Here is a 21,829-nt window from a genome sequence, read left to right as displayed (position 1 = left end):
TGTCAATTGTTATTTCGAATTTTTGTCATAATTTTATAACAAAGCATTTTTGAGCGTATGTTTATATGATATTCTTACTTATTTTCACTTGTAGATTCTATTGGCAAAGTTATACGGAACAAAGTAAGGATCTCCTGTATATAATACAACTTTAAAGAAATAGAATTTAAATAGAGATTCGTTTCCTACAAATTATAATGAATATGAAGTTATATATATATATTATATACATTCTGTCCACTCTTGTATCTTTAAATTTCACATAAATGCATAAAAATCCACAATCTAGTTATTGGCATACATTACATATGTAGGGTACTAATAACATTTCTTTCATATTTTTCTAAAACTGCAGAGTATATTAAAAAATACGATTAGATCGATCATAACCAAAAGAACGTAGCAGGGTTAATTGTGTAAGAGAATACAGGTATAGAAATCCTCCCTTGTTAACTGGCCAGATGCGGCATTGCTTCTGTAGATACCTTTAACCCCACGCGTACGCGTATGTGTGCACAAAATACTCGTAAAGAAGCGCAATATATTTATAGCTAGAGATAAATATACATTTTGGCAGTGATCCAAATTATCATACGTGCGAGTCCGAAGCGAGTAACGGCCTAACCCTCGTAATAGCAGCACCGTGTCAGTGGTATTAGTGACGTCTATCGACGTTGTGATCGTCGCAACTACCTAGAGAACAAAAATAAGGGAAAAGAAGAAATCAGTGCGTCAGTGAAAAACGTCGAAACATGTAAACGAACCGTGAATGTTAAAAAATAGAGAAACGCTTTGAACAAGTGCACTCGTTACGCCTAGTGATCGGTTACAAGATTACAATTATACTTATGTTGTTCGTTTATTATATTCGTTTAATATGAGACTAGAGGGTTTCCTCGTATTTTGTATCCTCGAAATGAAAGATGTACTCATGAAAAATGCGCTCGAGCATTTTTAACGACGCCTAGGACAAATTTAATCCCACCCGCCTGCTGCATTTGGGTGAACATCGATCAAGTAAGTACTTACACGTTGATCGATATGAAATTGCATAAGATCAAATCGAGTTCGAAATCGGGAGAAAGAGAGAAATCTTGTGTGTGTTCGATTGTTTGAATAAGAGGAGTATTTTATGGAATGCGATTCAAAGTCGGATTAAAGTTTTTGAGAACTGGAACTACATATTGATTCAGCAGAGGCTCCTTCCATAGAAAATATTTGTTTGGAAAGAAAGTAAGTTTAAAAATCGTATTCTATGCGTTAAAATACAATTAGCGGTTTTTGTTATGGAATTCGGAAACATAAAGTGTTAGAAGCGTGAAGTTTTTTGGGGAGAAGAACATCGATTCGGTGTAGGTTCAATGATTGTAATACGAAGATCTTATTGGATCGATGTTTCTTAATTGGATATATCGATTGTATGAAAACCCCAGCATATATAATAAAGCGATGCAAACTTGTTTTAATCCAATGATTAAGATTGTTTATGACAAAAAATCTGTTAGACGTTGATAATATATTTTCATTTAAGCCAAATGTATACTAAATAATATCGAAATCGAAAAATTTGATACCGAGTGAACATAAAAGAGTAACGAGATTGCACATTCCATATTGATTAATAGACTGCAGACGTTTATGCAAATCCGTACTTTTATCCAAATAATTAAAGAACTGAAACCTGAATAGATATATTTTGTCTACTATCATAACGTGTGCTTCACTTTGAATATTTTATATATTGGATTTTTTGGAAGTTCGTAGCGAAATTTATTTAAATTTATTAACAAGTTGAAGATATTGCATATTTATGAAATTAGTACATCGATAAACAATACTTGCACCATATATTTTTATAATTTTTCATCACTACTATTAAATACTTTACCCATTATTTTTTCTAATATAATATACAGAATACAAGAGAATAAATTAACTAGTAAAAACACTATGAATTTTCCAAACAGCCCAATATTTCTTCATATTACGTGCATTCTATAAAGTAAATCTTTTACTTTTCAATGTTCTTTAAATGCATAAATATTCACATTTAGATTTATAGAAGTATTTATTTATTTTTTCCACAAATTTATTATTAGAAATCGGACAAATAATGGCACCGTTGATGGATGAAAGACAATTTGGAACCGCGTCGACACACAGGCTGTAGATTCCATCAAGGTTTCCTAAACGTACATTATAACTATTTGATCTATAAAACATAGTTTCGAGCTGAATTTCATTTATCCCTTGCCAAGTATTTCGCGATTCGTCGAAAACCAAGCCTCACCTTAAGTCTCGTCTTCACTGCTTACGAAACTCTTATTCTCTTATTATATTAATTCAAGGTTTTATTTTTAGGTAAATTCTGCTAGCGTCAATATCGATTGTTCGTTGAGCAAGCCTTTATACCTGTTAGAATTGTGAAAGGCACATCGAAATATATCTGCGCCCCATGTGACGCTTTTGCGAGATATGCTCTGCTGGAAATCGTCGAGATTTCCGATTACCAACCTCGTATATTTCTCACGTAACTCGTTTATGGTGGTACGACACAGTTTATCAGGATCCCTGTGATGAATCACATGTCACCGTTCTTGTTTCTACTCGCTGTCTTACACTTGTACTGTCGGTCATGAATATTAAAACATTAACTGATATTTAATACAAATTATATGTTTTTCACTGTTTTTATCTTTTATGTATCTTATTATAAATCTATTATTTATCAATAATTTAAAATACTGAGTAAAGTAAAATGTGTTAAAATCCTTCAATGAATGTACCTGTCCCAATATTTATGGCTGGCAACGTGTATTAACTATGATTAAAATAAATGGAAAGCAAATTATTTATCTATACTATTAGTACACAAAATCTAATACTTCATATATACATATATGTGTGTGTGTGTGTATGTCATATGTATACGTTGACACCTCGACACTAATGATTTATTTTCTTATTTACAAACAGCACGATACCAGAGTACAAATTCATCGGTTATTTATGTGTAATGAGCTACGTCTTGCAACTAGCTATGCACTCTGGAGCTTTAAACCGTTTCGGATATATGTAGACGTACATGTGGCGAAAAATTTGAATCACTTTGAACAGATTTTATATTTAACTCTCTTAAAGATCTTAATAGATCTTGAATATTTAAAGTTTGGTTAAATCTTGATAGATTTGATAGGTTTCAATGTTTTGAGAGTTTAGAGGTATTCGATATTTTATAGTATACATATAACCATAAACTGAATAATCATCAAGCTTTGAAATGTATTGAGAGTTTCAAGATTTATCAAAATCTTAAAGATCTATAGAAGTTACAAAAAGTATTTGCACAGATCCTTATTTTTAATCAGGTTCTACATCCATTTTCATAGTATTAAGTGTTTATTGTCATATAAAAGCATGTACTATTAAAGGATGCAAATTTAATACATGTAATTGGTCTAATTAACCAGCGTGTAAATACTTCTTATAACTACTACACTAAGTTCCAATATTCAACATCTACCAAGATCTCCAACTTAAAAGTTTCAAGAATTATAAGAATCATCTTTAAAGTGATTCGAATTATCATACTATTGAAAAACTTGGAATCGTTCCGAACGCTCCCTACTAACCGTCAACCGTAACGTCTCCCTGGACGAGCGAAAATATTCTTGTTCTATCGAAAAACCACTTCTACAAGCATGCATCGCGTTATCTCGCATCATGTAAACTGACGTCGTGTCTAAGTGTCGATTTAACCTATGTGTTGCACTGCACGCGACTAGAAGTATGACATGCCAAACATCTACGATATTTATCTATTGTATAATAGAAAGCTACTAAGTACACTTCCGGACAAACAAATAGCATATAGCACAAATTCGAAAAATTTTATTGAATAACAAGCAGAAATACACAGATATATTTTATTAACTTAAAAGCTAGTTTTTATTAGGTTGTCCGAATATATATGTGTCTTTTCTTTTACAGACCCGTCTTTTACAATGATGCATCTTCATACAAACATGAAACTTAATCTGTCGAACGTTGTGATCCTTATTTTGATAGAATAAAATTGATCATACATAATTCGATAAAATAATATAAAACGGAAAATGTTGTGCATTCATTATTTTCTTATAAAACGAAAGAAACTTTTCGAACGACCTAATATTAATACCACTATATAGTTCTGAAGTGAAAATTGATATCTTTCCTGCAAAATTAGAAATATGACAAGAATACAGTCGGACAAAATGATAGCACATGCTGCAGAAAAAGGAAAATTTACTCAGATTCATTAAAGATATTGTCATGTTAATATTTCGTGGAACTTCCTTTATTTTTTACAACTGCTGTTATTCTTTTTGATGACGATTTGAATAGCTTTTGAAATTGAATTTTTTTTTATTTGAATTGTATATTTTTATAAACTGCTCTTACTGGCTTACCTCAACAATTTTCTATCATATCTAGGTCGGATGACCCGACTGTGCGGTGCGGCCGCGGCATTATTTTGTTGGAATAAGCATTTTTCTCCGCAATACGTACTGTATGTGCTTGTATTTATTGGTTGATCAAGTCAATATACTTTATACTATTCGTTTTTCCAATTAACAGATGTTCGTAGGAAGCAAAGGCTGGGATTTGTCGCAAAGCATTTAAAATAAATTGAAAACTGGAGAAATATTATTTTCACTGACGAGAAAAGATTAATTGATGGTTCAAATAGATGGAAGTATGTATTAGTATCATGATTTACAGACGGAAGAGAAATTTGCAAGTTGTCTACAAATGGGTAAAAACGCAATGGTGTGGACCACAATTGGGTATTATGGGAAGACTAAATTGGGTATTATTTATTATGGGAAAAATATTTGTTTTCATTTCAGAACTATATAGTGGTATATTAAAAACTAATTGTTAAGTTAATGAAATATATTTTCGTATTTCTGCTTGTTATTCAATAAAATTTTTCAGTTCTGTGCCATGTGTTTCTTATCCGGAAGTATACGTTTATATTCGAGAAGATCACTTGCATTGTGTTTCGTAACGATTCATATTTCTCGTTTTCACATGTAGAATGCACCACATGTATTCCTCGAAGAAAGGAGATCCCCTCTGTCCACTTGGTTTCCACCCACAAGTGCGATGGCCAACCCGTTGCAAAAGATGCTTCAGGTATTATTTAGTCGCCTATTTCTATCATTGTAAAAGTTATGTATATACAATGGCAACAAGAAATATTTGCACATTGTCTTATTTTCCAATGAAGCAGTTTTTTTACTAAATTTTATCTTCATAATACCAAATTTTTGTAGTATGAAGGTGGTTAAATAATACAAAATTTAATATACTTAGATCTAATTAATTAATATCTAAATAGAATGGTGCAAATACTTTTCGTAGTCACTGCAGTTAAAGAGTAGGAAGAAAAGATATTAGATCTGGCTAAAAAGGCTTGAATAATCATAATAAAAACATGTTTAGAGATTACAAGGAGCACGGAGGCAAGAAAGATAGCTTGAAGGATATCACATCGTCGTCACCTAGTTTATCGTACGAGCAATCTTCAGGCCGGTAAGTGATTAGTATTGCAGATGTTTATGTATTTATGCAAGAGTGCAAGTAGTTGATGTAAAAATATGTGCATATAAATAATGATAATATATGGTAATATATGTGTAATGTAAATGATTAAACCTGGAATACATATTACAACATATAACATGTATTAAAATATGTACATAAAATATTCTATAGAAACGTAAATTTGTTAAATAATTATTTAGAAAGCTGCCACCATTTTGGATTCTGATGATTTTTTAATATATTAGAGAAATCAACATTTTAAAAAACTTTTTCTTTTGTATGTTACCATTGGGCTCTTTTAGTTTTCGAGATATGTAGTTGCAAAAAATCTGTTGGTACCACTACATTGAATTCTACCTCCAATTGTGCGTCCGTGACAGCGTAAGTGCATTGGTTGTCGGCCATTGGTTTACAGATAAACTTCACAGATAAAATGACACTTGACCCAAACATATATAAACTATAAACAAATGATAAGAATTAGGTTTGACTTAGGCGTCATTGTATGTGTGAAGTTTAACTGTGAAGTAAGCGGCAAACAATACTAGCGCTTACGCTGTCATGGACGCACAATTGGAGGTAGAATTCAATGTAGTGGTACCGATAGTTTTTTGCAAATATCTTGGAAATTAAGATCAAATGACGGTTACATATACTACAAAAGCTTATTCAGAATTATGCCGTCAACAACATATTAAAACACCATTGAAATTCAAGATGGCGGCAGCTTATTACCGAAAATCGCATTGAATACAAACCTTTTAACTTAGTTACTATATTCTGGTGATTGTATAACTAAAGGTATAACTCCATTTGCAAAATCATAATTTGAGTATATTAAAAATTACACAAGCCTCTTACAATTCATTCAAATGACTACATGATATAATAAGGGAAAAATTCTACTCGTTTAAAATACACACACACACGCGCGCGCGCGCACGCATATATGTAGCGTTAGATCACTCTAAAAAAGCGACTGTACGTGTCAAGGTCTCTCAAGAGGGTGACTTGGCGACAAGCTCGATTATAGAGCTATGTGCAGACTACAGACAATGCGAGGGCTACGAGGCAGATCCACGAGGTTGCCTCTGGACGAGCCAATGCCAATGGTTGTCGGCTTTTTGGCGAGATCAAAGGTGCAACTTCAGCTATGTAAATACAGACAGTGATAGTACAAGATATTGCTTCTATCTTGCAGGAACCGGAGCTGGAGCTACACATTTCGTCAAAAAGCCGACGATCACTGGCCCGCCCGGAGGTAGTCTCATGGGTCTGTGTTGCAGACCTCGCACTACCTGTACATAGTTTTAAGGAGTGGATATATAGATTTGAGAGAGCTCTAGGAGCTGCGAATGTTATAATTTCGGAGTTCAGAGTTCGGAGTTTGCAGGAACGCACCCACAACCGATGATCTGACGTCATGTGGTGCGCGTATAGTATAGAGTAGTAAGAATGGTTTAGAAAAATCTGGTCACGGAGTGAGGAAAGTGGCAAACTTCGTGGCGAAAGGACTGACTCAGCACTTATCCCAGAAGGCGAAAAGTCATTTAGCGAAATTTATTCGTAGTATATACATATGCGCAACATATGGAAAATAAGAAACAAAAATAAGCATAGAAAGAGGAAATAATTATTGAAACCATTCACTGAAATTGTGATTATGGACGTATCAAAAGTCGGAGGTTATAACAGGCTGATTTTAATTTCATTTGTATTCGTTAACCCGTAATTATAGGATCACAGAATGATTATACATATAATATGTACAGGGTGTTTCTAGCAACTAGGACAGATCATAACTCTGACTCAAGTAAAGTTAAAGGAAAATCGCAAAGGAAAATTTTGCACTGTTTAACATTCTCTACCGTGCTAACTAGTTTTTTCGCAGATGCAATTGTACTCATTTTTTAACAGTATAATTTTTTATAAACCATTCGACGCACTTTTTCACAAAAAGATATTGAAGTACTTGGGTCGAAAAATGATTAATTTAAAAGATATTTCAATTGCAATTTCGTAAAACGTTGCATACGAAAAAAAAAGAAAGAACGCGAAGAACACTAAATTTGGTGAAATTCAAATTGAAATTATTTCGTAATAGATTTCAACTTTTTGTCAAACTTCCAATTTTAGATTTTGGAAAAGTAAACGAGTCCCACTTTTTTTTACTTTTTTTACGTTCCCTATAACTAACATAGATATTATTATTAATTCATCTAAAAGGAGTAAATTTTAGCAGCATATGTATTAAAAATTGAGTCTTTTTTAGATGAGTATGCAATGATATGCAATGATATAAATGAATATGCGATGGTAACTATAATCATAATAGCATAAAGCTTAGCTATATCCTATACTTTACAAATTACAAGCAGACGTAATCTTAAAATCGTGGGGCTTCGACAGTTAAAATAATAGAATCTTAAGATACACCGAAACTATCTTCTATCGGAATTCGAGAAACTAACCAGAATCACCAAGGAAAGGTCCGAAAATATAATGACTCCAGGCTCAAAATACCGAAATAGTCTGAGCTGGTCTTTCGATATGATTCTGGGATATAAAACCCATAACTATTTCATGGTGGATTTTAGCTCCAGCCAAAGGCTTTTACAGTTTAAAGGACTCTGATCCAACATTTGTTCTGTCGTTTCATGATCCAATTAATCTGAAATTTTATCCAAAGCTTCATCTAAATTTATTACCTTTATTCTGTTAAATAGATTTTTCACCTCATAATTTTAACTAATATTTGGTATAAGAGCACGGCAAGTAAATGAAAACCATACGACAAACAGACGCTATTGTACAATAGTTATATAATTATTATAAAAATATAGTATTTAAGATAACAGTTGTGGAACTGAGAATATTCAGCGAAAAACAGTGTGCAGTAATGCCCTCTAAACACTTCTGATAATGTAACACAAAAATATTTCAGATAAAAGTTGATCTGTATTGGATCAATTACAAATTGCGATAAAATCGTCAAATTTGATTCATAGGAATTTTTAATAGAAGGTTATATCAAATGTTTACAATAACACTTGTGTCGTAGATCTGCCGAGAATGGAAGACGTGGTTGGTCTTCAGCGACAAATTTGGCAAAAGATGACTTTAGAGCAAGCTCAGAGTCATCGTACGCAGCAGCTGGTTGGACTTCGCTCATGGATCTTTCTGCTATCGACAACGAAGAGAGATTGGAAGGTACTTACATATAATAAATATTGCTTTTTATCAAGATTATCGATAAGCGTGTTTTTCTTTGTTGTCAAATTCGTCCCGTTATTTGCAGATAGGAGGCCAACCAAGTTACAAATTAAGGAGGTTATAGATAACAGCAATGAGAGCGCCTCAGAAAATGACGTCGAGTTCATAATCCAGGTAAATTTTCGATCGCTGTGAGATTTTGTGAGTTTTAAATGTTGCTTATCGCAATGTTGTAACTTTTATCTTGTTATTACTGGGATTTGTTAATGTATATGTATACATATATGAATAAGAGCTAATTTGGTTTCAATTGAATATTTATTCCTAAATATTTATGCGTTTAAGCTTTAAAAATCAATTAACCTAGTTAAATGACTGTTCCATTCTGTTATCAGTCTATAATAATCATTTATGTGTAACTACGTTGTCGACTTACTAGAAAAGAGTGAAATATCTGAAATATCTTCACTTCTGAAACATTTATAAAAATTTAATCTACAAATAGGTTCTTCATTACAAAACTTGTAATATATAACAATAACAATGTCAAAATTCAAGATAGGATTATTTTAACTCCCTCTTGAATAAGCGATACTGTTAAATAATATTTTATTAGAAACCCTACAAAGCAATTTCCTGAGAAATTTCCTTTTCTTTAATTTATATCATTTTTCTACCAAACTAACGATATACATATAAACAAAAATTTGGAGCTTTTTAACAGAACCATTTTCGTTCAACTTGCAATCAAACTGCTGGAATGTTTTCAATTATTTGTATATGTGTGTACGTTGTACATTTACGACAGCAAATTTAACCACGCTTGAGCTTCTCAAGAAGATCTCAATAACTTTGCTCATTGAATGGAACGTTCATCAAAATGTATACACGTGATTACACCACGTAAACAACTTTTTTTTTACCGCTATCAATTCTCACGATGGTTATCACTTAATCTGACTATGTTTACCTTTTAGTGCTTCACGAAAGAAAAGTTAATAATCGTACATGGAAGAATTGAATTTCCTTGTTGTACATTGCTTTTTCTATTCAGGTGAAGAAGTCGAAGACTGGTTCTTCGAAAAGCAGCGAAAAAAATGGAGAACGACGAATGGCAAGCGAAGAATGGACGGAAAAAGTAACCATAACAGCATTCTTCATTTCGTTTCTAATCTTTCTTACTAATCGGTTTATATACATATATGTAGTACGCTTGTAGCAATAATAATCTTACGATTAGTGCTGTAGATAAGATTGATAATTATCCACGCGTGTGTGTGAAAATTAAAGGAATAACGGTGGAATTTTATTATCGTTAGAGCGAGGTAGAACAGTTAAGGCTACAAGTAAGAGAATTGCAAGCGCGATGCGAGAGGGCGGAAAAGGAAAAGAGCGAGATCCTGATGAGGCGATTAGCAACTATGGAAACCATATCGAGTAAAGCTGCACCGAATGAAGTACAGAAATTACAGAAGAAGAATGAAGGTATTACCCATGAAAAATGAATAAATTAATATATAAAAATTAGAAAATATAAATTTTTACAAAATTTATGATAAGAAATGGAGAAATTTTTAGAAATGCTTTTGAAAATTTGCTAATATAATAAAAACTAATATTTAACAATTTGAAATTTACAATTTGGAAGTGTTTTTGCTATAGTAAACAGTAAATTATTGTTAATTATTTTCTCCACTGCTAGTTTAATCTATGGACTTTCAATTCTGGATAATTCAATTACTTGAGAAATGATAATAATATTAATAATATTCAGCGCTTACGCAAGAAAAGAACAGTTTATTGACCAAGATAAGGGACCTGGAGAAAGAAGTGAACTCGAAAACGTTTAGAGGAGAACGAGACCGGGAAAAGGATGAGCTACGTTCGAAATTGAAGGCAGCAGAGAATTTATGCGAGAGTTTGATGGATGACAACGAAGATATGAAGAAAGAAATACGGCAATTGGAGGAAGAGATATACGAACTGCAAGATACGTTTAGGTAATTTTACATTTTCTTATCTTTAAATATAAGTACATTTTTTCTATGTGCATGTTTACCGTGGCTTCTTTTTCAGTTCATAATAATTCTCTTTTTATTGTTTAAAACTATGTTTCAAACCTGTATACTATCAATGTAAATGTTTATAATTTAATTATTTTTATTGTATGTACCACTGAAGTAAAGTTTTATAAGCTTTCAAGAGAAATTCTCAAGCAAAAAAAAATTCGATTTAACGCCCTGTAATTTCATGCGTAGTGCAATCTTTGTGACATTTTAATGAAAAAAAAAAAAACAAATAAATTAAATAATTATGAAACGAAGAATAGATATTTGAAGTATAAAATGATCATCGTGTATAGGAAAATAAAGATTCCACTGCATTTTACTAACTGATTTGTTTGAATTCGAATTGATTAACTAATCAGTACAGAAGTTGATTGATCACAACAGCGAATTACGACTCGCCCACCTGTGATCCTTTTCGTGTTTATCAATAACATATATGTCTGTTTGTATTAATAAACGCGACCAATATTGGCACGATACGACACGAGATATTTTCGTACAATATTATCGTGTCATAAACAAAGAAAAAAACAAAGAAAAAGTTTATCAACTTGGAAGAAACACGAAACCGTGTTCAGAAATGAAAATATCTTGAAGGGGCTCGAAAACAGTGGATTTCCACTTACTGCAGCTGGAACCAGAAGCAGATAAAACAAAGAAATATTCTAAATTGGAATAATCGTTTGAAAGAAATGATCTAAAACAGATAAGATATCAAATGAAATGGTCAGAAAAGTAAATCGAATTTTTTTCATGATTCGCACTCAGGAGGAACGCTTAAGCAAAAGATACAAAATAAAGGAGATATCTAATTAAAGCTGTCGCCTCTACCACGTAATGTCTACGAAGAAAGGACACACAGCCCAAAAATGTTTAGCAAAATGAGCTATCTGAATTGTTGCAGGACGTCAATTTGGACGGAAGATTCCAACACAAGAACGGCACTGTTTTTCGCCAAAAGCTGGATCGAACGTGGACGTTTCATTGCTTGGTAAAATGAGTACATATTTGACCACATTTTATTTTTGACCGTTCGCGAATAAACGCGAGACCCATGTAATGAATCTTAAGAGCAAAGGAACGAGATATATGTATAATGAAATAGCATTTTTAACATAGACAGCAGTAATGTGGAACGTTATACTGTCGTCGAACCCTTTCGATTTTTGTACACTTATCACGCGTACGCTTCCTCCTGCTTACGCCCACCCTGAATGGCATTTCGGCTTCCGTTTGATTAAATGTATACGTGACCAATTAACTCAGGTAATTATAACACGCTACTGAACTTCACGGAACTGGATAATCTATAAAAGAATATGAATAATTACCTATAGACGGAATAAATTATCTAAATTATTTGGAAATTATATAAATGAAAATTAAATATCCTGAAACTTCTGAATACAATAACTTGAATATTCTTTGGAATATCTAGAGTATCGTTTTTGAAAATATTTAGACTTGTCTTAAAATTTGAAATTTGTATATGATGATATCGACGAATTTAGGTAATGGAACGTACTGAATGCCTATAATATTAAAAAATAGATGGAAAATATCCAAAGAAAGATACTGATTATAATATTTATAGAGTGAAACAAATCTCTATTTAGGTTTTATTTCTTTAATTATATTTAAAAAAAATATATAAATTTGCATTAACATCTGCGGTCTAGTAAGCATTTTGGGAATTTTTTATTGAATCGATTTTATCCGGTTCCAATATACTATAGTCTTTGGATAGAAATTTCGTCGAGACTCTTAAGAATAGTATTTCGTGTTGTTAAGGGATGAGCAAGCGGACGAGCACGTTCGTTTGCGAAAAAGTTTGGAACAGTCGAATAAGAATTGTCGAATCTTATCGTTTAAACTGAGGAAAGTTGAGCGGAAGGTGGAAGAACTAGAAACTGAGAAAGCTACTCTGGAAAAGAAATACGAAGAGGCAAGTTTCCGTATAAAGCTCAAATGAGAAATTAGTAATAAAAATATTTTATTTTAGGTGAAGAAAGTTGAAGAAACGTTGCAAAAGGTTAAAGGAGAATTCCAAAGTAGGCCTCTGAAAAAGGCGACTGAATTTACAACTAAAGTACAATTGAAGAAGATGGTGGAAGAGATGGAAAAAGAAATAGGTTCATTCTAAACTAAAACACTACTTGTATAATGATATTAAGAATAATCTAGAGATAAAATATAAATAAGCGAAGAAAAATTTATCTTAATTCACCATCTTAATCATAATATTAAATAAACGAATTGTATTCTTTAGGAGATATGATGACTGTCTTCACGAATATTTCTGATGGCAAAGAGGTGGACATTCAGGACATGAAAATCAAGGATAACCACGGGAAATACGACAAACTCTCAAAGGAGCATGAATTACTTAAGGAAAAGCTCGATTCTGTTATGAAAGAGTTGTTAGATGAGAAAGAAAAGAAGAAATTCAGTACTAAAGTCGAGGAAAAAAATATGGATTTGCAAAACAGTAAGTATTTCGATTATTTTAAACATACTTTTCCTATTAACGTGTTCGTATTAACGTATTGAATAAGTCACATGTAGTAAATCTATTCTGGTATGAAATACTTTAGCAAAAAAGAAATTGGAGGAGGCAGTGACATTGAGAGAAAACGAAAGGAAGACATGGGACCAGGAGAAGACAGCACTGCTCGAGGAAAAAGAGAAGCTAAAATCGAAGCTTCTCTCTCTATCCGCAGAGAAACTTAAAGTGTATAACGAAACTGTACAATTGAAAAAGGATCTAGGTAAAAAAGTTATCATAAATAAAATACTGAATTTTTCTATCAATAACAATTATTTTCTTAATTAATCTTTTTTCTTTTTTCCAACTTTTGTATAGAAACAGCTAAGACATCAGAGAACGAAGGTGCAAAGTTGGAGAAAACGATAAACGATCTGAAGAAAGAATTGCTTTTGGAAAAAGATAAATCGAAGAAGCTACAAGATGATTTGTCAGGATATACGGAACGAGAATCGAAAATGAAACAATCAATGACATCAGTAACTACCTTTTTAGATAAAAATTACATTAATTAAATAATTAAAAACGCCATTAATACAGATATTAACATAATATTATAATGCAGGTTGAACAAACAAAGACTAAGCTCGATACTGAGTTAAAACGCTTGAAGAAGGAATTAGAAAACACAAAAACCTCCAATTCCACGAAAATAAATGATCTGACTAGGGAGGTCTCGGAATTAAAGAAAGAAAAGGAAAAATTGTTATCTCAAGTCGATCAAGAGAAAGAATCAAAGGAGAGTGAAGTAGCTACCTTGAAAAAGAAGATCAGTGCATTGGAGAAAACAGGATTGAACACGAAACGGATGAATGAATTGAGGCAGACGTACAATGAAAAGATTCTGAGTAAGTTACTTCACTATGGCGACACGAGAAACATCAGAAAAGTCTACATAAGATAACAGTGGCCTATATTTTAGATTTGGAGAACGAGCTCAAGAAAGGACAACTGGAATATGATAATCTGAATGACAAATACAAGGAATTGATGAATTTGAAAAAGCAATTGGATTTGGATAATGAGTCGCTTAATAGGTAATGGGTAATACGCTTAATTAATTACAATGAAACAAAGTATTTTTAATTATTTCTATATCATATCTAAATATAGCAAATTACGAGAGCAAAATATAGAGCTGATAGGTATTCGTAGAGAATTGGAATCAATGCGACAATCAATGAAAATAAAAGAAAGCGAATGGCGATCAGAGAGATCAGCTCTAGAAGTGAGTATAAAATAATATAATTAACTATTATATCCGCGATTTTAAAATCTATTTTGAAGAATACTACAATTTTCTTTAATTAATTGTAAAAAATTATCTTTAATATAAATTTCCAGAATCGTATACGAGAGAGTGAGCTGCCAAACAAAGCATTGATAACAGATTTGAATAATGACATAAGCAATTTGAAGAAAGAAAACAATACATTAGTAACGCGATTAGAAGATTTAAGAAAAGCGGTAAGAAAATTAAGTTATACATATTTGTTTAACAGCATAAATTATGTAATAAGTTTTGTTTTAAAATATATACTTTGCAGAACGACGACCTTTCTGACAAACTGAAGGACTATGAAGCAGTATCAAAGATCCATCAAGCTCTGACACCAGACACAACAGCTTTGGAGTCGGAGATACGAAAATTGAAAAACGCCCTTGAAAACATGGAGAAAGCGAAGAAAGCTGATTTAGCTCAATGCAAAATGCGTTATGAGCATAGAATCACTGCTATCAACGATGAAATTCAAGCTATTCAAAATCAATTGTCTAGGTACAAACGCGAGCGCGATACATATAAACATATGTTAGAAGGTGCTCAAAAAACTATCGCAGAATTAAAGTCTGCTAGAGGTAGACAGTCGAACGCATCTTCTGGAAAATCTGACGAGGTTGGTTATTTTTAATCTTTTTCTTTTTACCCACCAACATTACGCTCACTTCCCTGGATCTATTTGTATATTACATCAAGAGTGATTACTTTTAACTCAATTTAAAAGTAATCCTTACATTTTTATTTATACAACATTTCTCATTTTTTAGGAAGAGGAAGTATCTGGTGCCAGTAAATTGGTTCTAGAAACGCAGATTAATAGCTTGGAAGACGAGCTTTCTGAAGCGAGATTAGAAGCATCCAGATTGAAAGCTGAATTGGTATCCGAAAAGTCAGCGAGTCATGTTAAAGTATCTGAACTGCAGTCGCGAATTAACGAGGTATTTAAATGTTTTCTCCAGTAACTTATCGATGATTTAAAATACATTTGCACACTATTCGTTTTTCTTTTTATTTTTATCTTCTAATTTTAGCTCGAAGAAGAGAAAGTGCTCACTAGTGGTAGAACGAAGATTCCAGGACTGAAAGTTCGTATGGAGTTAGCGTGGCAAAAAGAAAGAGAGGAGCATCAGAGATTATTGCAAGAGACCGCTACACTGGCGAGGGATTTGCGACAAACTCTATTCGAAGTACATGTTAAACTAGAATTAATGTTATTAACATAAAGAGCCTAAACAAATGATGTTTTTGTAGATTGAAAGAGAACGTTCCAAGGAAAGGCTGGAGAATAAGAGACGGCAAGATCAATTGAAAAAGGTGTACGATGAAGAGAAAGAAGAAAGCAAGAAGAAATTGTTAGAGGTAAATAAAAGGACCAATATAAAATTTTGGATTGTCATTCTGTTTCCTTCCGATTCTGAGTTGTTTGAAAATATTAATTTTTTCAGTTACAATGCGATTTGCTCGAATTAAGGGACGCTCACGCAAAATTAAGAACCAGTAACGAAAAAATGAGACGCGAAAAGGAACGTCACGAGAAGGAGAGAGAAGAACTCAAAGATGTAATACTGAAGAAATGTAAACAAGAACAGATTGAATTACGAAATCTGAATGTATTAATGCAACAAGTCAATGACTTGATGAAACTTTTCCCCGAATTGAACGGTATAGCAGAAAATGGAACTGCAAATACTTATACACCGACTCCACCAAGACGATTAAAGGTATATTAAATTTACAAATTCAATAAAAAAAAATAAGTAAACTAAATCAATATGATAAATAATTATTTTCGTAATATAGGGACCAAAATCTAGGGAATCATCGCCACTGTCGGATTCGAGAAGCGATATAAGAGGTAATTATTAATATTATTAAATATTTCAATCTTTAAATCAATAATGTCAAATTTATTAATAGGTTCAAATTCCCAATTTGTTGAGAGAACAGAAAAATTAGAATATACCGTTAAAAAATTAATGGATGTGGCAAAAGAACTGAAAGAATCGAAGAAATCTGCGGACGAAGTAAATACAACACGATTGAAGAAACTTGGCAAGAGGTATTTATTACTAACAGTGACCATTTGTTTTCTTTAATGAAAACCTAGATACTCATATACAGTAAATCAATTTTATAGATCAACATCCGTGGAAAGTGACCCGGGGAAAGGTATAACAACATCTCGTTCGAAACCACGTTTGAAGAGAAAGAGTTTATCTTTAGAACAGACATCAGTACGAAATGAAGAAGTATGTTATAGTTCTAATGCTGTTAAGTTTTCGATAATAGATATATTAAAAAGATATTAACATTTATTCATTCATAATTGTATAGTCACGCATTTGGGGCACTGATAGCAACATGTCCAGTTTGCAATCATTAGAAAGTTCAGATGCTGAAGGACGAGCACAAAGTTTGCAGAGAGATTCCAGTGTTGACAGGTAATTCGATAATCATCCCCTCAATTTTGTTTGTTTCCTAATGCATAATTTGAATATTTATTGACTAAGAACATCAGGAAAAAAACAAGCTAATAATTAAATCTCTTATAATACATAGTCGCCTCTCTACCGGTTCTACTAAAAGCGAAATGTTGGAGCGAGAAAAAAAGCATAGTAAAGGTATAATAAAAAAGATTACAACTAAATTGACTAAATCAGCCAGTGTGGATGATCCAAATATTTCTATGGATCTTTCTCTTCAAGTAAGTAAACAACGCCATTATTTGTTTAAAAGAAACTATTATACCAATAACTTTAAAATTATTTCCTTTTTTATTGTTGCAGACATCGGGATCTGAAACAAGCATCAATGAGAAGACTGAAAAGAAAAATCTAAAGAAAAAATTAACAGACATGTTCAAAAGAGGATCAAGAAGCAGCAGGTATGTTTCTATTTAAAACAAAAATTAAAAAATTAAATAGTGAGAAAAATCTACTATATTTTAAACGGGCATTGTTAATAATTGATGGAATTATAGAAAAGCTTTAAGTTCGAACATATTTTTAAAAATATCATTTCTAGAATGTTAAAAAAGGTAAATAAATAATAAATTATAATAATATATGTACATATATATGTATATACGAATTACTTGAGAGAAATTAACTCTGAAATTGGAGTCAGTGGTAGAAAATTTTAATTGAATAAAATCGTAACAATGTTCTTATATTTTCAGTGTAGAGAAGAAGATAAGTTCTACGAATCATAGTAGGCCAGCATCGAGAAACTCTACAACGTCGAACAAATAATTCGATTATAAATTCCGAGGAAAATATGTCATTATAGATACTATACTATTATTCAATTGTAATGACAACAAATAATTCTGAACACCGAATAATACAGAAATAAGGGTTTGCTCACTCGTGTGTATTAGAACATATACAAAAAAAGAACACAACAAAAGGATGTACATATATGTATTCATGTATGTACATATCGACATCCCCTTATTCTCTTAATATCAGATTTGCACAAGCATTTTCAAATACTTCATTAAATATATACAAGGCACCATACTATGATGCAAATAAAATGAAACGTACAATAAATAATCAATGGATATATTTGCTCCATCGACATCTTCTTCATGTAATTCCATCGCTATTCCAATTATTTCCTACGTCACGAGCCACGCTTTTCTTTCTTTGATTTCCGCTTATGTTTCGAACTTTTGTGTTCTCTGTGTTTGTGCTTTTTCTTTTCCTTTTTGGACTTCTTCACTTTCTCCACCCATACACCAGAAACTTTAGAGTCTACTTTAAGTTGTGGTACTACAACACTTCTAGACACAGGCTTCAAAGCTTGCGAACTGGATGCTTCTGGGGTTGCATTTTCAGATTTTAATAATCTTGAAGGAAGAGCAGGTCCATACACATCCAATAATAATTGAGCCTCTGGGGTATTGAAATTAGAATCATCTTCTTTGGGTTCAATCCCTAATTCAGGATCTACTATGTTTATGTTTTTTTCTTTACTTGTTGTTTCATTTGATTGCATACTACTTTTTGTATTAGTAACTAAGCTATCGAGATCCACCTTTGCAAAAATTCCTCTAGGTGGAGAGGTGTTTCTATTTACATTTACTTCGCTTGGAACTTTACCAATCAAAACAGACTTCACGGCTTCGCTGTCTAAGCTTTCATCTGGCTCGGAATCAGATTCCTCGCTACTGCTTAAAAAAATTGCTTTAAAAAGATCCTTCTTCTCTTCTGATTTACTTTTTGATGTAGGTTTCGTTGTAGTATTGATATCTTCTTCAGTTTTATTCTGTTCATCTATAGTCTCTGTTATTCTATTTGAATCAAAGTTATTATCCAGATTTTGTTTGTCTTCGAATATTGTCGATGACGTTTCTGGAACTTCTTTTCCAAAAACTTTCTCATAAGAAACTTCGAAATTTCTCATTTTCTCTGACACAGGTTCGAAAATTTGATGATTATAAAAAGATATATTATTACTCATTTTAATGTTGGAATCCGTATTGTTAATAGCGCCTTTTTCTGTATTGTCAATAATGTTTTGGCCTGTATTTTCAATACTGCTTTTGTCTTTTGACGATGTACTTGCTTCATTTACTTCTTGCGACGCTCGCAAAAACTTCGTAGAATTATTCCAATCAAAGGAATCGAAAATGGAAAACCTTGTTGACCTTTTCTGCATCTCAGGTTGAGCACAACCAACTTTTGGCTCTGGAATATTGAATCTCTTACAAACTATGCTCGCTGGCTTCCATTCCATTCGCTCCCGAGTTAATTTCCCGAACATTTTCATTTTTACAGCTTGTTTCATTTCATCCTCATGGCTAAATTTTGCAGAAATATTTGAACTCGTGGAATCAGAAGCACTTGTAAATTTACTCCCAGTATATTCATTTGTTGGTTGCCCAACCAGTTTTACTGCTTGTTCGAATTCAATTCGTTCATGTTCTCTTTCCCATTCTGTCATAGATAATGGCTGTATACTTTCAAGCTTATTTTTCTCTCCTTCTTTTACGAAAAGTAAATATTGTTCAAATCGTCTTTGTTTATCAGAATCAGAAAAATATGGTTTCACATTGCTATTCTTCACAGAATCATCTTGATCCAATTTACTTTGTCCCTCAAAAGTCAAGGAGGAATCTTTAAATTCTTCTAATCTTTTTAAACTTCCATCAGAATTTTTACTGGGTCCAACGACACCTCCTTTAACAAAACTTTGTGCGTTCAATTTTTCCATCCACGATACAGCTGCCTTAGCTTGTAGATTTTCTTCTTTCTGTTTTTCTTCCGTTTGTTGCTTCCAACGTAAATTTAACGTCTTTGAAATGATATTGGAAGCAACTGATGGTACCGAATTTGAATGCGTTTCGGATGTCTTTTTCACATTGCATGTATCTTCCAATATTTTGGCTCTATCCGCGGCTGTGAGATCTTTGCGCTTTCCATTCTCTGTTCTACGAGAAACATTATCAATCGGAGGATAAAATCTGCTCTTCCTAACTGTATGTACTGGTACAAAATTCTTAGGCAATTCCGGAGGTGGAAAAACCTTTTTCAATTCTAATTTATTTTCTGCCAATATAAAGCCTTCTAAACAGTTGTAGCTTAAATTTCTCGAACTACTATCCTCAGACCATCTTGTTTTGATTTTCCGTTCAGGACCTAAGGAAAAGTCGTAACGTGACATATCTTCTCTCTCGTATATATCTTCATCATCGGCTTCGAATGCGCCAACTCCAAATGCTTGTCCATGTATCGATAATTTTTTGTTCTTATCCTGAATGCTAAATGCTGGAGTTTCAAATAAATTTACATGTCCAGACAATATGGTTCTTCTATCTAAACCACTGTATCCTATGCCAAAATAATTATCTTTTGGGTTACATCTGTAGAAATGAAGCAAAGTTAATATATGTATCTTATTTTGCTTATCAAAATTATATACAACATTTTGAATTTACCTAAATGGCTCATAGTCATCAGGTGCAAATGTAACATTCTGATAATCATCTTCTGAATCATCAGAGCTATTTTCTGAACTTGCCTTCCTAGATCCTTGCTGCATATGTTTTAGCTTCTCATTCCTTTTTTCAATTTTAGCTTTCTCCTTTTTTGTAAGTCTTGATCCTACTCCCTGACCTGGTCTCCACCCCATCTTCTTTAGTAGCATAATACCAACTGTTTCCCTATTATATCAAACATTTATTATTGGTATTAATATGATATAAAAAAGCAAAGGAACACTTACTTTACTGGCTTCAAAAGCTCCTTCAATACTGGAGTACCAGGAATAGGACCACTGCTGTCACGAGTGATTCTCTCACGTTTTGTACCTCTTCGACCACATTCCATATAATCCTCCGTAGCGCGAATCCCTGTTGGTGCAATTCCAAATTCACTTGTATCCTCCTCATCCATAAAATCTTCTGGACGCTGAGTAATACTTCCAGCTTTGCTACTTCTAGAAGATTTAAATCGTTGTGGTCTCCAGCCATCTCTTGTACCAACAGTATTAAAGTATCCAGCAGAGAAACCACCCGTAAATGCACCATGAAATCTACGTCTACCTTGTGCATCATATGCATATTGATCTTCAATCATCATTGGTTTCTTCCTTGGTACATTATCTACAATAATTGCATGTGAAAATAAAATACTGTACTATCAATATTTTATTTTTATATCTTCCAAAATATCTTTACTAACCTTCATCAATTGGTTCAAGAGGGATTCCAAAAGTAACATAATTTTCGTTCTCAGAATCACTCATTTTTTCAATATCTAATAGTCAATTTTTAACATTTAATGGTAGAACTTATTCTTCGTTCATAGCGTGTCTAACTGTCAAGAGTAATTCATGTGAGGTTAGAAAATATATACACAACGAATGTACTGTTCCTTTAATTTTCAATTAACTTTGTGTCGTCTCATTCTAATAGAATATATATGTACTTAAAACAGATTATATACTGATAAAATACAAATAAAATAAGATATTTAGAAAATACATCAATGTTTTTGAACCAACTAACTGATCTGTACTTCATTCAACGAGTTGAGTCATAAGAAGTAAACACAATTGGTCACGTGATCAGATATTCTAATTATATTAGTGGATAATACGGTCATATATACAGAAATGAGTAGA

At 32.4% G+C, this 21,829-nt stretch overlaps 2 protein-coding genes across 9 annotated transcripts; one reads left to right on the top strand and one right to left on the bottom strand.

Annotated features, from left to right (window-relative positions):
- Positions 1-686: 686 nt before the first annotated feature.
- LOC117211751 (trichohyalin) lies at positions 687-18,045 on the top strand. 8 transcript variants are annotated; one of them, XM_033455960.1, is made up of 31 exons: positions 687-1,017; positions 2,362-2,547; positions 5,083-5,181; positions 5,491-5,580; positions 8,654-8,802; positions 8,891-8,979; positions 9,860-9,943; positions 10,125-10,290; positions 10,580-10,805; positions 11,779-11,865; positions 12,666-12,819; positions 12,877-13,006; positions 13,144-13,362; positions 13,469-13,642; positions 13,738-13,898; positions 13,985-14,267; positions 14,342-14,456; positions 14,533-14,647; positions 14,764-14,886; positions 14,967-15,314; positions 15,466-15,636; positions 15,730-15,885; positions 15,950-16,057; positions 16,144-16,419; positions 16,499-16,553; positions 16,616-16,757; positions 16,836-16,947; positions 17,033-17,139; positions 17,258-17,402; positions 17,485-17,582; positions 17,877-18,045. In XM_033455960.1, the coding sequence occupies exons 3-31, from the start codon at positions 5,084-5,086 to the stop codon at positions 17,947-17,949; spliced, it is 4,254 nt and encodes a 1,417-aa protein (XP_033311851.1). In that variant the 5' UTR covers positions 687-1,017; positions 2,362-2,547; position 5,083; the 3' UTR covers positions 17,950-18,045. The 8 variants fall into 8 exon arrangements, with proteins under 8 accessions (XP_033311851.1, XP_033311849.1, XP_033311850.1 ...); XM_033455958.1 differs by having other exon boundaries at positions 14,327-14,456; XM_033455959.1 differs by lacking the exon at positions 2,362-2,547 and having other exon boundaries at positions 14,327-14,456.
- Positions 17,846-21,821, bottom strand: LOC117211753 (G patch domain-containing protein 1 homolog). The gene is made up of 4 exons (XM_033455967.1): positions 21,388-21,821; positions 20,930-21,308; positions 20,643-20,867; positions 17,846-20,567 (listed from the first exon to the last, which is right to left on the bottom strand). Exons 1-4 carry the CDS (start codon positions 21,449-21,451, stop codon positions 18,326-18,328), a joined length of 2,910 nt encoding a protein of 969 aa, XP_033311858.1. The 5' UTR covers positions 21,452-21,821; the 3' UTR covers positions 17,846-18,325.
- Positions 21,822-21,829: the final 8 nt, after the last annotated feature.

Source organism: Bombus bifarius, unplaced genomic scaffold (assembly GCF_011952205.1).
Source record: "Bombus bifarius isolate JDL3187 unplaced genomic scaffold, Bbif_JDL3187 scf7180000008240, whole genome shotgun sequence".
Taxonomy (NCBI): Eukaryota; Metazoa; Arthropoda; class Insecta; order Hymenoptera; family Apidae; genus Bombus; species Bombus bifarius.
The sequence above is the reverse complement of the archived record's forward strand: the minus strand, read 5'-3'. Positions and strand labels throughout refer to the sequence as shown.

Excerpts from the sequence above, each read along its gene's own strand:
- LOC117211751 (XM_033455959.1), top strand. The coding sequence starts at position 5,084 with ATGCACCACATGTATTCCTCGAAGAAAGGAGATCCCCTCTGTCCACTT. Across the intron at positions 10,291-10,579 it reads ATTACAGAAGAAGAATGAAG|CGCTTACGCAAGAAAAGAAC; the intron begins GTATTACCCATG and ends AATAATATTCAG. Across the intron at positions 12,820-12,876 it reads TGGAAAAGAAATACGAAGAG|GTGAAGAAAGTTGAAGAAAC; the intron begins GCAAGTTTCCGT and ends ATTTTATTTTAG.
- LOC117211753 (XM_033455967.1), bottom strand. The coding sequence starts at position 21,451 with ATGAGTGATTCTGAGAACGAAAATTATGTTACTTTTGGAATCCCTCTT. Across the intron at positions 21,309-21,387 it reads TCTTGAACCAATTGATGAAG|ATAATGTACCAAGGAAGAAA; the intron begins GTTAGTAAAGAT and ends CAATTATTGTAG. Across the intron at positions 20,568-20,642 it reads GATGACTATGAGCCATTTAG|ATGTAACCCAAAAGATAATT; the intron begins GTAAATTCAAAA and ends TCATTTCTACAG.